The following is a 12348-nucleotide window of genomic DNA, read 5'->3' on the forward strand; positions in this document are numbered from 1 at the left end:
CTCTTTCTTTTGACCGATCGACTTTCCTCGCCTGCCTGCACCTGCGTACTCGAACTCGTGCATGCATGACGTTATCTTATCAGTTGAACATTTCCACAATACCCGAACTCGTGCATGCATGTTCTCTCGGTTTATAATATCTTATCAGTTGAACATTTGGATTCATCACGTTATTAGTATTTGAACAGCATATATCATTGGTATTAGGCATAATGCCATCAGCCCATCACACCCTCCAAAGTAGTCACCGTACTATATTCATGCATCATGCACGCCATATATGTTGTGTAACAACGTCGAGGAGGTGCACTTTATGATTAAATAATGATTAGTGTCAATTACTGGCCATGCTGTGTGTGTAACACGGTAGTACGCATGGCCAGCATCATTCTTGGAAATGTAGTAATGTTCGATCCTTGGTAGGATCACCTGCTTAATTCCATGTTGAGCTGCGTGCATGCAGGCGGCACAAGTGAATCATGGTAGATTGCCGCCAAGCAACCGAAGAATTCGTCATGATCTCCCGTCTCCGTGAAATAGCACGTAATAAAGGCAAAATGGGGGAAAGGAGCTAGCTACTACTAGTGCCTGCCTAGTCCCTTGTCCTGTCTCTAGCTAGTTTAGTTTTATGATCGTTACTCCTCTCCGACCGAAAACAAAAAAACCGATTGCTGGAAAATTTACATGAATGTACTAATGTACACCGTGCTTGATCATATCTTGATGACCAGCGAATAAAGATGGAAGCCGTCGTCGGAGTGTGCGCAGCTTCATAATCAGTTGCCGTCGACCGTCACCGGCATCGGGAACATCTCGCCGTCCTTTCTCCGGCGGCTGCCTTCCACCGTCGCCCCGTCAACGTCGTTGCTGCTCAAGCTACGTTTGAACTGCCGCATGCTGCTAGGGCACAGCACCTCGCCGGTCGTCCACGCCTCCATGGGCGTGCCCGCCGCCGCCGCTCCAGCTGCCCGGGCGGCTAGCCTGCCCAGCAAGCCGTCGTCGACGTGAACAGGCCACCCGCCGACCGTGATTTCCCCCAACTTCGCCGCCGGCACCACCAAGTCGGAGACGCTCCGCTTCAGTGGCTCCAAGCTCACCGGTGGCTTGAACACGACCACTCCGTCCACAGCTTTGATGAGTTCGGACACGGTCAGTGGCGCCGCCGAGCATCTGCCGGAGTGAGCGGGCTGCACGTACTCCTGCTCGTGCTCCACGGTCAGGTCACTGGACGAGTTCCGTGATCCCTCGCCGCCGCTGTCGTCTACGGCGTCGGTATGGTCATCGGACATGGACAGGTTCAAGTCCAGGGGAAGCGGCTCCCGTGCCGAGTGTTTGCGCGCCTTTGTGCGCCGGTCTCCTTCGAGCTGCTGCTCCGGCCTGCGCTTCTTCCCGCCGGCGGTCATCCCGTGCTCCAGGTTCCATTGCGAGTCAGGAAGAAAGGGTTCGGCTTCTTGCGACTTCCTCAGGTGCTCCGGCTCTGGCAACGGCGGCGACCATTGCGAAATCACGACGAATATGTTGTTGCCGAGGGCGACGTCGCGGCCGTGCGAGTCCGAGAGCCGGCCCGACTCGACCGCGCGTAGGATGGAGGCGTGGACGACGCTGTCCGCGTGGTCGACGCCGTCCAGCACGACGACGCGGAACGGGTTCGCCCGTATCGCCTCCGCCATGCGGTCCAGCGCCGTCTGGCCGCGGCACGACACGACGGACTCGCCGCCGTCATCGCCGGCTTGGGGCCAGCCGAGGCGCAGGGTGACGGCCCCCGTGCCGAACACGGACTTGGACAGCGCCTCGGCCATGCTCCTCTTCCCGGCCACGTCAGGCCCAGCAAAGACGATCCACGCGTCGACACCGGCCGTAGTGCGGCGCCGCCTGGATTCGCTGGACCTGGCCTTCGCGATCGTACTGGCCACAGCGGCAGCAGCCTCGGGCTGCCATCTCACCGCTTCCGTGAGCCGTCTCACGAGCAGCTTGTCGTCCGTTTCACACGCCGGCCTGGCCGCCGCCAGCCCAAGCGCGAGATCCGTGTCCACGGCAACCCTACGCTGCACCAATGGCCGTACCGGTACCACCGGCGGCGCCGCCTGCATGCTGGCAAGAATGCTGGCCCCGTTCCACTCTGAGCAAGTGACCAGCGGCGGCCGGCCATGCGAGTGCAGCTGCGCGCACCGGTCGCGCCACCGGCGTCGCAGCTCGTCAGCCTCCCGCGCCTTCTCCTGAAAAAGAAGGCGATAGTTTCCACGTGTGTCAGAACGTACGCTGCAGCCACGCGCGACAAATAGGAGTTGTGGGACGTGTGCGTGTGCGCGACACGACGTGCTGCAACAACGATAACTAATTAACCGACCTGCGCGCGGTCGGCCGGGCGTCCGCTGCTCGGCGTGCCGATCTGCAGCCACTGCGACATCGGCTGCTCGGCCGGACAGGGAGCACGCTCGGATGAAGCCATCTCGGCGCGCTCGCGCTCGTAGCCCTCTGCGCAAGCGCTGCAAAGGCTCGGTGCCCGTTGCATTGGGGACGTCATCGCCGTTGACAGCACCTCCACAGAGCTACTCAGGATGCCCCTGTTAACTCCAGCACTGTCACATCAGGAAAACAAACAAACATAGGAGGATTCAGTGAGCAGCTGTTGTGTGCTACGCCGTACGCGTGCATGCAGTGATTGCGGCTTAGGAAAGAATCGAACCTCGGCGAGAGCCCAAGCGGCGGCGGCGGCGGCGGTGGAGGCCTGGGCGTGATGGGCACGGCCTGGAGGTCCCACTCGCTCTCCAGCGCCGGGTGATACACCTGGCATTTCAGGTACGTTGCACACGTAGCCGTGCCGATCACCCACACGCGGTGCTCCCCTTCGCCGGACAGGTTCAGAACGCGCGCCATCTCGGCCACGGCGGCTCGCGCCGTGTCGAGCACCACGTCCCTCCTCTTCTCTTGTTGTTGCTCGCCCCGAGGAGCCGCGCATCTTTCCTCGACGAGCCACTGCAGGTTGCCGAGGTTGACCACGACGCCGGCGCTGGCCGATGCGGATCTCACCGCTTCGCCGAGCTCCTTGACCTTGGCGGTGAGCCGCGCCCTGTCCATGTCGACCAGGTCGCCGAACTCCTTGGGGAAGGAGATGACGCGCGCGTTGCCGAGCCGCTGCCTCTGTATCAGCGTGACCACCTCTTGCACCACGGCGTCCACGTCCACCGTGTCGCCGACCAGCACCGGGTTGCGCTTCTTGGCCCTCTTCAGCACTTCCACCACCTTGGCCACCTCCTCCTCCCGGTGGGAGGCCTGCCGGTGCATGACCCTGGCGCTGACGTACGCGGCGGCGTCGGGTGCCGCCGGGTCGGAGAGGGACCTGAGCATGGCGGCCTTGACGGCCGTGCTTGAGAAGGACGCCTCGCGCATGACGCGCGCCACGGACGGGTCGTCGAGGATGGCGAGCACGAGGTGCGGCACCCCGACGCGGTGGTCGTCGGTCTCGACGCCGCCGCTCCCGATGCGGCGGTGGTGCGCGTAGGCGCGCTTGAGCGCCGCGGCGAGCGCGTTGGAGAGCGGAGGCGCGGCGGATGCGTGGTGGAAGGCGCCGCCTTCGTGGTGCTGGAGCTCCGTGGACGTGGGGAGGCGGTCGAGGGCGACGGAGAAGCAGAGGTCGAGAGCGCGGCAGCGGAGCGGGTGCGGGGACGCGAGGCCCGCGACGCAGGCGTCACGGAGCAGCGGCGCGGGGCCGGACAGCAGCGCGGCCGCCGCGTGGAGCGGCGTGGTGTGCGCGTGGCGGCGCCTGGACGCGTCGGCCGCGGCGCGGGACAGCACGGCAGCGGCGTCGGGTGTGAGCGGCGGCGCGGCCGACGGCAGCGTGGCCACGGCGGCCGGGGTCGCCGCGTAGGCTCTCATGCCTGTGCTCTCGTCGTCCGCCGCTGCGCGGTTAGTTATCGACGGGCGGCTGATGCCACGTCGCGGCAGCGGTGGTGTTATAGGTTGGAGGCGGGAGGTGTACGTGCTGGTCAGCTCAGCAGCTGGTGTCGTGGGCTAGTTTGGTCGTGGAGTGGTGGTGGTGACTGCAGGTAAAACAGGGCCAAGAAGAGAAGCGTGCGTGCAGCTGAAAAAGAGGCGGGGACAGGATGGATATTATTTAACGTGCAAGCATGTGGTATGTGCTTCTGCCAGAGTGGGGCCGGCGCATCAAAGCAAGCATGAGAACCATTCAGATTCGCCCCATTCTTCCGAGATTGCAGATGGGAGCTTGTGCTCAGGTTGTTTCAGTCCCAGCCAATTATTTCACTGCCTACTTTTAAACCATTCCGACAGATTTCTGATTTATTTTGTTTATTCGTTTAAAATTCATTAGTCCTTATTTTCCATAGTGGAAAATGTTACTCTCAAGTAAGGTTGATGACAGTAAAGAGAGATTTCCATGGTGGGATGGTGGATCTCATTGATCCCTTCTTCACCAACGTGGAGATTTTCTCTCAACCACGTCCAGAATAAATCCCGACCGGGAACTCATGCCCCTGCACATGGCAATTATATACGCATTTTGCATTATTCATATGGCATGTTACAATATATATGTATTTCTCACGTGTTACAAATCATCATGCGTGCATCTATGGCTGCACAGTATATAGTGGACAGAATATAATAAACTTTTTTTTTTTGGCACACTTGAGCATATATACTGCACTTTAACTCCTTTAACATTATAGAATACAAAATAACTAAAAAATGAAGTTTGTCAAACAAAAACATTGAGGTCTGGTTTGATAAGGGAACTGAAGAGAATTCGTGGGAGAAAATCTGTTGCTAGTCACCAACTCACCATACCAGCCCCGAGAGAGAGAGAGAGAAATACAGCAGCTAAGCAATGGAAAAATAGGGGAAAGGGATATATTGAAGGGCCAAGACATGCATAGGCAAACAATTTTCACAAGAATACGTGGTTACACCAATTCTGCGTTGGAGTTAAACTCGAATAATCATTGTGGTTCAAGTACAAGCGGTCAAGCGCAATGTAATTCATTATAAATTCACAGTAACTAAAACTGAGGTGTGGGAGAGAAGAATTTCACCTAAATCCTAGCTCCTTTCACACAGGCCACTCAGGAAGAAGAAATAAAAGCGAAACAAAACCAAAAAAGATAGGAGATTAAGCGTGAGAAATAAAAGTTCATCCCAGTATGATATATCTACAATGGAACTGAATAAACTGTATGTATTGGAACAAAGCACACGCAAAAGAAAAATAATCAAAGTAACAAAATCTAAAAGTATTTTATGGATTGCAAAATAACGTAATTACTTGGGCCTTGAATTAGTTATTCATCCTAATTCCTTATGCTATCATGGCAATTGTAAGAATGAAAATTCTTGAAGTAGTTTCCACAAATATAACTACATAGAGTAATGCAAAAATGATTAGAAGACTCCTCAAATTTTTCCCGATGTATCGCGGAGAGTCGGCACTCTCCACTATTTCTCGTTAAAGCACCAGTGCAAGGACCAATTTGATCTCTACGAACTGGTTCTTTGTCGCTCTGGCATGATGAACCCTAACATCCGTGTATACATCTTGAGTCAGGTCACCCACAACCTTTATGGATGACCACCGCACTTTAATTGACACCAACCCGTCTATGTGATGCATGCAAATCACCAAGAGTGATAAGCACAAACTCTCACTTAACTGTAACAAGACCACTTAGATCAATAGATACACACTAAACACTTGTTTGCAATAATGAGGTCATTAATCTTGTGAAATTTGACTCTCAAGTCCTTCACTATGCAATTGCTCCTTATCACACTCTATATAGGGGCAAGTGTGTTAGCTGGTCGATGTGATATTTATAGCCTACAATCGGTCAATTAGCCGTTACTTCCAACCAAGGCTGAATTCGTGACCATCGGACCGTCTGACAATCACCATCATACCATAATGCATGATCTAATGAAACACGTGAAAGTTCCCTTTTCCCGGGAACAGGATCTGGATGTCGCCTAGAGGGGGGGGGTGAATAGGCGAATAAAAATTATCACTTTAAAACTTAAATCTTACTCTACTCGAAGACAGGATCGCAGTGGAGTGAAGAACCCTTCGAGTAGGTTGCAGCGGAATTGAAGTTCCTGTCTTAAGAATATCCTGCACTTCAAAGAAAGCTAGTACCACAAGTAAGCAGTGAAGTGCAGAAGTAAGAACTGAATAAGACAGAGAATCAGCACATAACACAGAGCAGAGCACGTGGACACATGAATTTATCCCGAGGTTCGGCCAAGCCTGAAATGCTTGCCTAGTCCTCGTTGGAGTTAGCCACACCTGGGCTTGGAGTCTATTTCAACTTCTTCCTCCGTTGCTCAGATCTGTCAGTCAGACAGATAGAGCCTTCCACTATATTGAGGTAGTTACAACAGAGCCGTGGCTGCTTACAATCTTCTTGACAGCACTCCGGCAGAGTAACAATATGCTCAAGACTATGCTCTAGCTCTTAGCAGTACTTCTCCACTCTCTAGAGGCTTATAGCTTTGCCTCTACACAAACTAGAGAGATATACACGAGAGGGAGAGAGAGAATTAATCCGAGTGATGTCTACACTTGTTGGCTGCACTTATATATGTGAATGAGGCGCCTAGAGGTCCCTTTTATAGGCACAAGGGGCCTAGGAGCCGTTGGAAGCAATCCAGGAAGGCAAATCTTGCCTTCTGTCGGGTGGCGCACCGGACAGTCCAGTGCACCACCGGACACTGTCCGGTGCCCGATTTCCTTCCAAAATTGGCGCAGTTGACTGTTGCAGTCTTGGAGCCGTTGGCGCACCGGACACTGTCCGGTGCACACCGGACAGTCCGGTGCCTCCATATGACCGTTGGCTCGGCCACGCGTCACGCGCGGATTGCGTGGCCGACCGTTGGCTCACCGGACAGTCCGGTGCACCACCGGACAGTCCGGTGAATTATAGCCGTACGTCGCCAGACTTTTCCCGAGAGCGGCCTGTTCACCAGTGTTCAGCCTGGCGCACCGGACACTGTCCGGTGCACCACCGGACAGTCCGGTGTGCCAGACTGAGCTGAGTCTTGGCTGTACACAGCCAAGCCTTTTGCATCTCTTTTCTTTTCTTCTTTTCTCTGTTTCTAACACTTAGACAAATACGTTAGTACACAAAAAACAATTAACTAAGTCTAGAAATATACTTTCTCTTGGATTTTCACCTCTCTATCATTTGACATGCTTAAGACTGATGTTGGACTCATAAATCATCAAGTCAGCTTAACTTGATCTAGACTAACATTTCTGAGCTCCAACATCCTGCAAAGGTCACATAGAATATCTCCAAACATAGGAACAACCCAAACTAAAGGTCAGAGTACACTTAGCTCTTTTAGGCTGCTTCCAGTTCTTATTTTGACATTTGTTCTCCTTCTAGTGACTTTGTTCCCTTCTTAGAGCTTGATCTTGAGCTTTATGACTTACACCACATAACTATAGATGTTTCCTCATTGGTTGTAAGTCACATCCTTATTTAGTGATCCTTGATGTGCCATAGCTCTTCTCAACTCGATCACCCTTGACTTTGCAAGTCTTCTTCTTCACCCTTGGCTTTGGGTTCCTCAGCCTCTTTGACCTTCTCACGTGCACTTGGTACCTCGAAGCTCTTCTTGCCTCCATCCTTGGCTTGATCAGTTGTCTCCGAGCTACGCACCCGAGTCTCACTTTATGCAATGTCCATCTTACTTGTGATGCCCATTATCTGTCCATCATCTAGTCCTTAGACCATCACACTTGTTCACTTGTGTTGAACCCTGTTAGCTTTACATTAAGCACCTGTTCAACACTTAGTACACTTGTTAGTCCTTTAATTGAGTTGTCATCCAAACACCAAAACCCACAAGAGAGCTTTCAATCCCCCTTTTTGGTGATTGATGGCAACACAATTAAAGCTTACATAAGAGTGAGATTTAACACACAAATTTTGAGCTCTAAGATTGTAGAATGCTCCCCCTAAATATGTGCTTACATTAAAATCTTAGCTTTGGCTTTAAATGCCAAAATGCACATACTTAGGCTAAATCGAAGCATTGCTACACCTTAGCACCTGTGGGATGCATTGTGTCAAGGATCAAACCATGATGCGTATAACACACAAATGCATAGAATCAGAGTTAAACACCATTCAATTGAGTGGATATATCACAGGAATATCAACCTACCACTATTCACCATTAAGATACCAATTTACAATTTAAAACAATCTTAAAGCACCATTAAACCATTAACCACATGCACCATTATCCACATGACTATCTATTTCAGAATGAACACAATAGATGCCAAATAATTCATAGCAGCGGAAGCACTAGTCCATATGATGCAACACATATAATACTGCAAGAAGCATATGATAAGAATTATCAATAACACAATAACACACTAACAATGCTCAAACTAACACATCACCCCTTAGGTAAGCTTTCCTCTTAGGTTGAGTCAAACTAACACATCACCCCTTAGGATAAGCTTTCCTCTCAGGTTGAGATAAGCTTTAATGCACAAATTCTCCCCCTTTGACATCAAACACCAAAAACCATACTCAAGCAAGAACATAGGATGATGTCAAGGGACAACAGGGTGTTAAGGAGGAAAAACACACTATCAAAACTCCCCCTTACTTATTGAACATATGCACTACCAACATTTGAGTAAGCTACATATACGCAAAAAGATCAATACTTCCTTTTGTACCTTTACCATGTTGTGGTGTACTTCCCATCTTGAAAGTATTAATCTCTCGGGAGCTTCTCCACACTTGTGCCTGATTCTTTATCCTAACCTTTTCTTGTTGCTAAGACACCAAGCTTAGAGCAAGTTATAGTATTGTGGCACAAGATGAAGCTTCTATTCTAGTGATTACCAAAAGATGTCAATTGAAGCAAACTATCACGACTACCAATTGAAAACTCATTTATTATTATAGCTCCATGATATTAAAGATAAGCATCTAGTAACACCAAATATTTATAGAGCATGAGCAATAAAAAATGCGTTTACTCACGACTTAAGATACCAATTACTTGACTTACGGAGGTACCCAAGTCCTGATTACTCCATTTCTTGCTCATCTTCTCTTTTCCACCTTGAGAATATACAAGATTACTAAAAAAATAATTAGTCTCTAAAGACACAAGTTATGTGTGCTCCCCCTAAACTTGTGCATCAAGTATTTGAATAACTTGCACTTTGCACATTCTAGCTTTCTCAGAACTAGAGGGGATCACAACATATCTTGGTCAAGGCATACTCTCAATTTCATCACAAGAGATACCAATTGAATACCAAATGAAAGGTTGACTTAATACAACAATGCATGCCTCAAGAGGTATAACATTTTACAAGCAACTTAGGCATGCTTCATACATGATAATCATTTCACCATATATGTCAATTGAAAACGACAAGATTATGCAAATAAAGCACAATGTCTAATCACATCAAAAAAAATTCTTAGGTACACCAAGAGAAACAACATTTTAAGGCACAAGTCACCTAAGCCAAGATACTACTAATGAAATGCAAGAACATAGCTATAATCACTTCAAGATATTTAATGAAATTGCATAGTTTCATTTTCCATACCTTTGCCTTTTACCTGTATGGCCATGAGAGCACCAGTTATTACTACAAGTTCCCTATTGTTTATGCACTTCATAGCTCGAGAGGGTGCATTAGAGGCATAACACATAGTGCCAAAATAGGGTAATCATGTGAACATGGACTAAACAAGATGTCATGCTTGCACACATAGGTTATTCATTACACACGTATAGCATGATTTACAAAAAGATACAGGTTTATCCATGAACACATAAAGGATTAATCATGGTAAATATCTCAAATGTTAAGCTACCCAATGAATGATTTAAAAGATATGACTTATAGAGCACCTAGTCATGATTAAGCAAACATGAATGTGATCTTTGAAATCATGAATCAATTATTAACAAGAATCCAACGCAAGCAATCTTCAAAGCTTAACTACTCCAAGGACAGATAGCACGACATTCAACTTTTAAGAGTAATACTGATAATGTATTTAAGAAGCACAGGTACCGTCCTTTGGAGAGCTAGATGCATAATCAAGGTCCTTTGCTTGATTCACCAATAATGATTAAGGACCTCTACAACTTATTTTTACTTGAGATGAACATGGGATAAGTGTCTCACAATAATTCAACCTTGGGTCAATGAATAAACACCAACACAATTAACAACTTAAGCATAGAGTTTGAGTTAACCGTCTTAAGCTCTCCCATGGTCTCCAGTCTATCTCAAGGCACCTGCATGGTCTAGTTAGCACAGTTTGGTACCCATCTCGGGATGGGTCCATGACGTTCAACTAAAAGTGCCTTTGGTACCCAAATAGTCTTTGTGCTAGTTCTAGGTGATCTCGTTATAGATCTAGCACAAGTGTATGATTTGGGTCTCCTAAGCGAATGAGATTGAGACAAATTCACTTGCTTAGGAACCTTACTGATAGTCGCCTAGAGGGGGGGTGAATAGGGCGAAACTGAAATTTACAAATATAAACACAACTACAAGCCGGGTTAGCGTTAGAAATATAAAAGAGTCCGCGAGAGAGGGCGCAAAACAAATCGCAAGCGAATAATGAAGTGAGACACGTGGATTTGTTTTACCGAGGTTCGGTTCTCTCAAACCTACTCCCCGTTGAGGAGGCCACAAAGGCCGGGTCTCTTTCAACCCTTCCCTCTCTCAAACGGTCCCACGGACCGAGTGAGCTTTCTCTTCTCAAATCAAAGCCGGGAACAAAACTTCCCCGCAAGGGCCACCACACAATTGGTGCCTCTTGCCTTGATTACAATTGAGTGTTGATCACAAGAACAAGTGAGAAGGAAAGAAAGCGATCCAAGCGCAAGAGCTCAAATGAACACGGCAAATCACTCTCACTAGTCACTTAGGCTTTGTATGAAATTGGAGAGGATTTGATCTCTTTGGGTGTGTCTAGAATTGAATGCCTAGCTCTTGTAAGTGGTTGAGAAGTGGAAAACTTGAATGCAATGAATGGTGGGGTGGTTGGGGTATTTATAGCTCCAACCACCAAACTTGACCGTTGGTGGAAGCTGTCTGTTCGATGGCACACCGGACAGTCCGGTGCACACCGGACAGTCCGGTGCCCCCCGCCACGTCATCACTGCCGTTGGATTCTGACCGTTGGAGCTCTGACTTCTGGGCCCTCCTGGGTGTCCGGTGGCGCACCGGACATGCACTGTTCACTGTCCGGTGCGCCAGCATGGGCGTGCCTGACCTCTGCGCGCGCTGGCGCGCAATAAATGCGCTGCAGGTAGCCGTTGGCGCCTGAAGTAGCCGTTGCTCCGTAGATGCACCGGACAGTCCGGTGCACACCGGACAGTCCGGTGAATTATAGCGGAGCGGCTGGAGTGAAAACCCGAGGCTGGCGAGTTCCTGAGGACGACCTCCCTTGGAGCACCGGACACTGTCCGGTGTACACCGGACAGTCCGGTGAATTTTAGCCGAGTCGTCCCTGGAAATTCTCGAAGGTGGCGAGTTTGAGTCTGAGTCCCCCTGGTGCACCGGACATGTCCGGTGGCACACCGGACAGTCCGGTGCGCCAGACCAGGGGTGCCTTCGGTTGCCCCTTTGCTCCTTTGTTGAATCCAAAACTTGGTCTTTTTATTGGCTGAGTGTGAACCTTTTGTACCTGTATAACTTATACACTAAAGCAAACTAGTTAGTCCAAAGATTTGTGTTGGGCAATTCAACCACCAAAATTATTTAGGAACTAGGTATAAGCCTAATTCCCTTTCAATCTCCCCCTTTTTGGTGATTGATGCCAACACAAACCAAGGCAAATTCAAAAGTGCATAATTGAACTAGTTTGCATAATGTAAGTGCAAAGGTTGCTTGGAATTGAGCCAATATTGATACTTACAAGGTATGCATGGATTGTTTCTTTCTTATATAATATTTTGGACCCCGCTTGCACCACATGTCTTGTTTTTGCAAAATTCTTTTGTAAATTCTTTTCAAAGTTCTTTTGCAAATAGTCAAATGGTAAATGAATAAGAGTTGCGAAGCATTTTCAAGATTTGAAATTTTCTCCCCCTGTTTCAAATGCTTTTCCTTTGACTAAACAAAACTCCCCCTCAAATAAATTCTCCTCTTAGTGTTCAAGAGGGTTTTAAGATATCAAGTTTTGAAAATACTACTTGCTCCCCCTTTAGAACACAAAGAGATACCAAATTTTGAAATTTTCACTCAATTGAAAATCATATGTTAAAATTGAAAATTAGGGTGGTGGTGCGGTCCTTTTGCTTTGGGCTCATATTTTCTCCCCCTTTGGC

General features: G+C 48.9%; 1 protein-coding gene across 1 annotated transcript; it reads right to left on the reverse strand.

Annotated features, from left to right (window-relative positions):
• Positions 1-400: 400 nt before the first annotated feature.
• LOC103627842 (protein SMAX1-like) lies at positions 401-4068 on the reverse strand. Its single transcript, XM_008648157.4, has 3 exons — positions 2687-4068; positions 2348-2579; positions 401-2216 (listed from the first exon to the last, which is right to left on the reverse strand). The coding sequence occupies exons 1-3, from the start codon at positions 3874-3876 to the stop codon at positions 777-779; spliced, it is 2862 nt and encodes a 953-aa protein (XP_008646379.1). The 5' UTR covers positions 3877-4068; the 3' UTR covers positions 401-776.
• Between the last annotated feature and the right edge of the window lie 8280 nt (positions 4069-12348).

This window comes from Zea mays, chromosome 5 (assembly GCF_902167145.1).
Source record: "Zea mays cultivar B73 chromosome 5, Zm-B73-REFERENCE-NAM-5.0, whole genome shotgun sequence".
Lineage (NCBI taxonomy): Eukaryota > Viridiplantae > Streptophyta > Magnoliopsida > Poales > Poaceae > Zea > Zea mays.

Coding starts and splice junctions, on each gene's coding strand:
- LOC103627842 (XM_008648157.4), bottom strand. CDS start 3,876: ATGAGAGCCTACGCGGCGACCCCGGCCGCCGTGGCCACGCTGCCGTCG. Junction 2,580..2,686: donor CCGCTTGGGCTCTCGCCGAG/GTTCGATTCTTT, acceptor CTGATGTGACAG/TGCTGGAGTTAACAGGGGCA. Junction 2,217..2,347: donor GCCCGGCCGACCGCGCGCAG/GTCGGTTAATTA, acceptor CTTCTTTTTCAG/GAGAAGGCGCGGGAGGCTGA.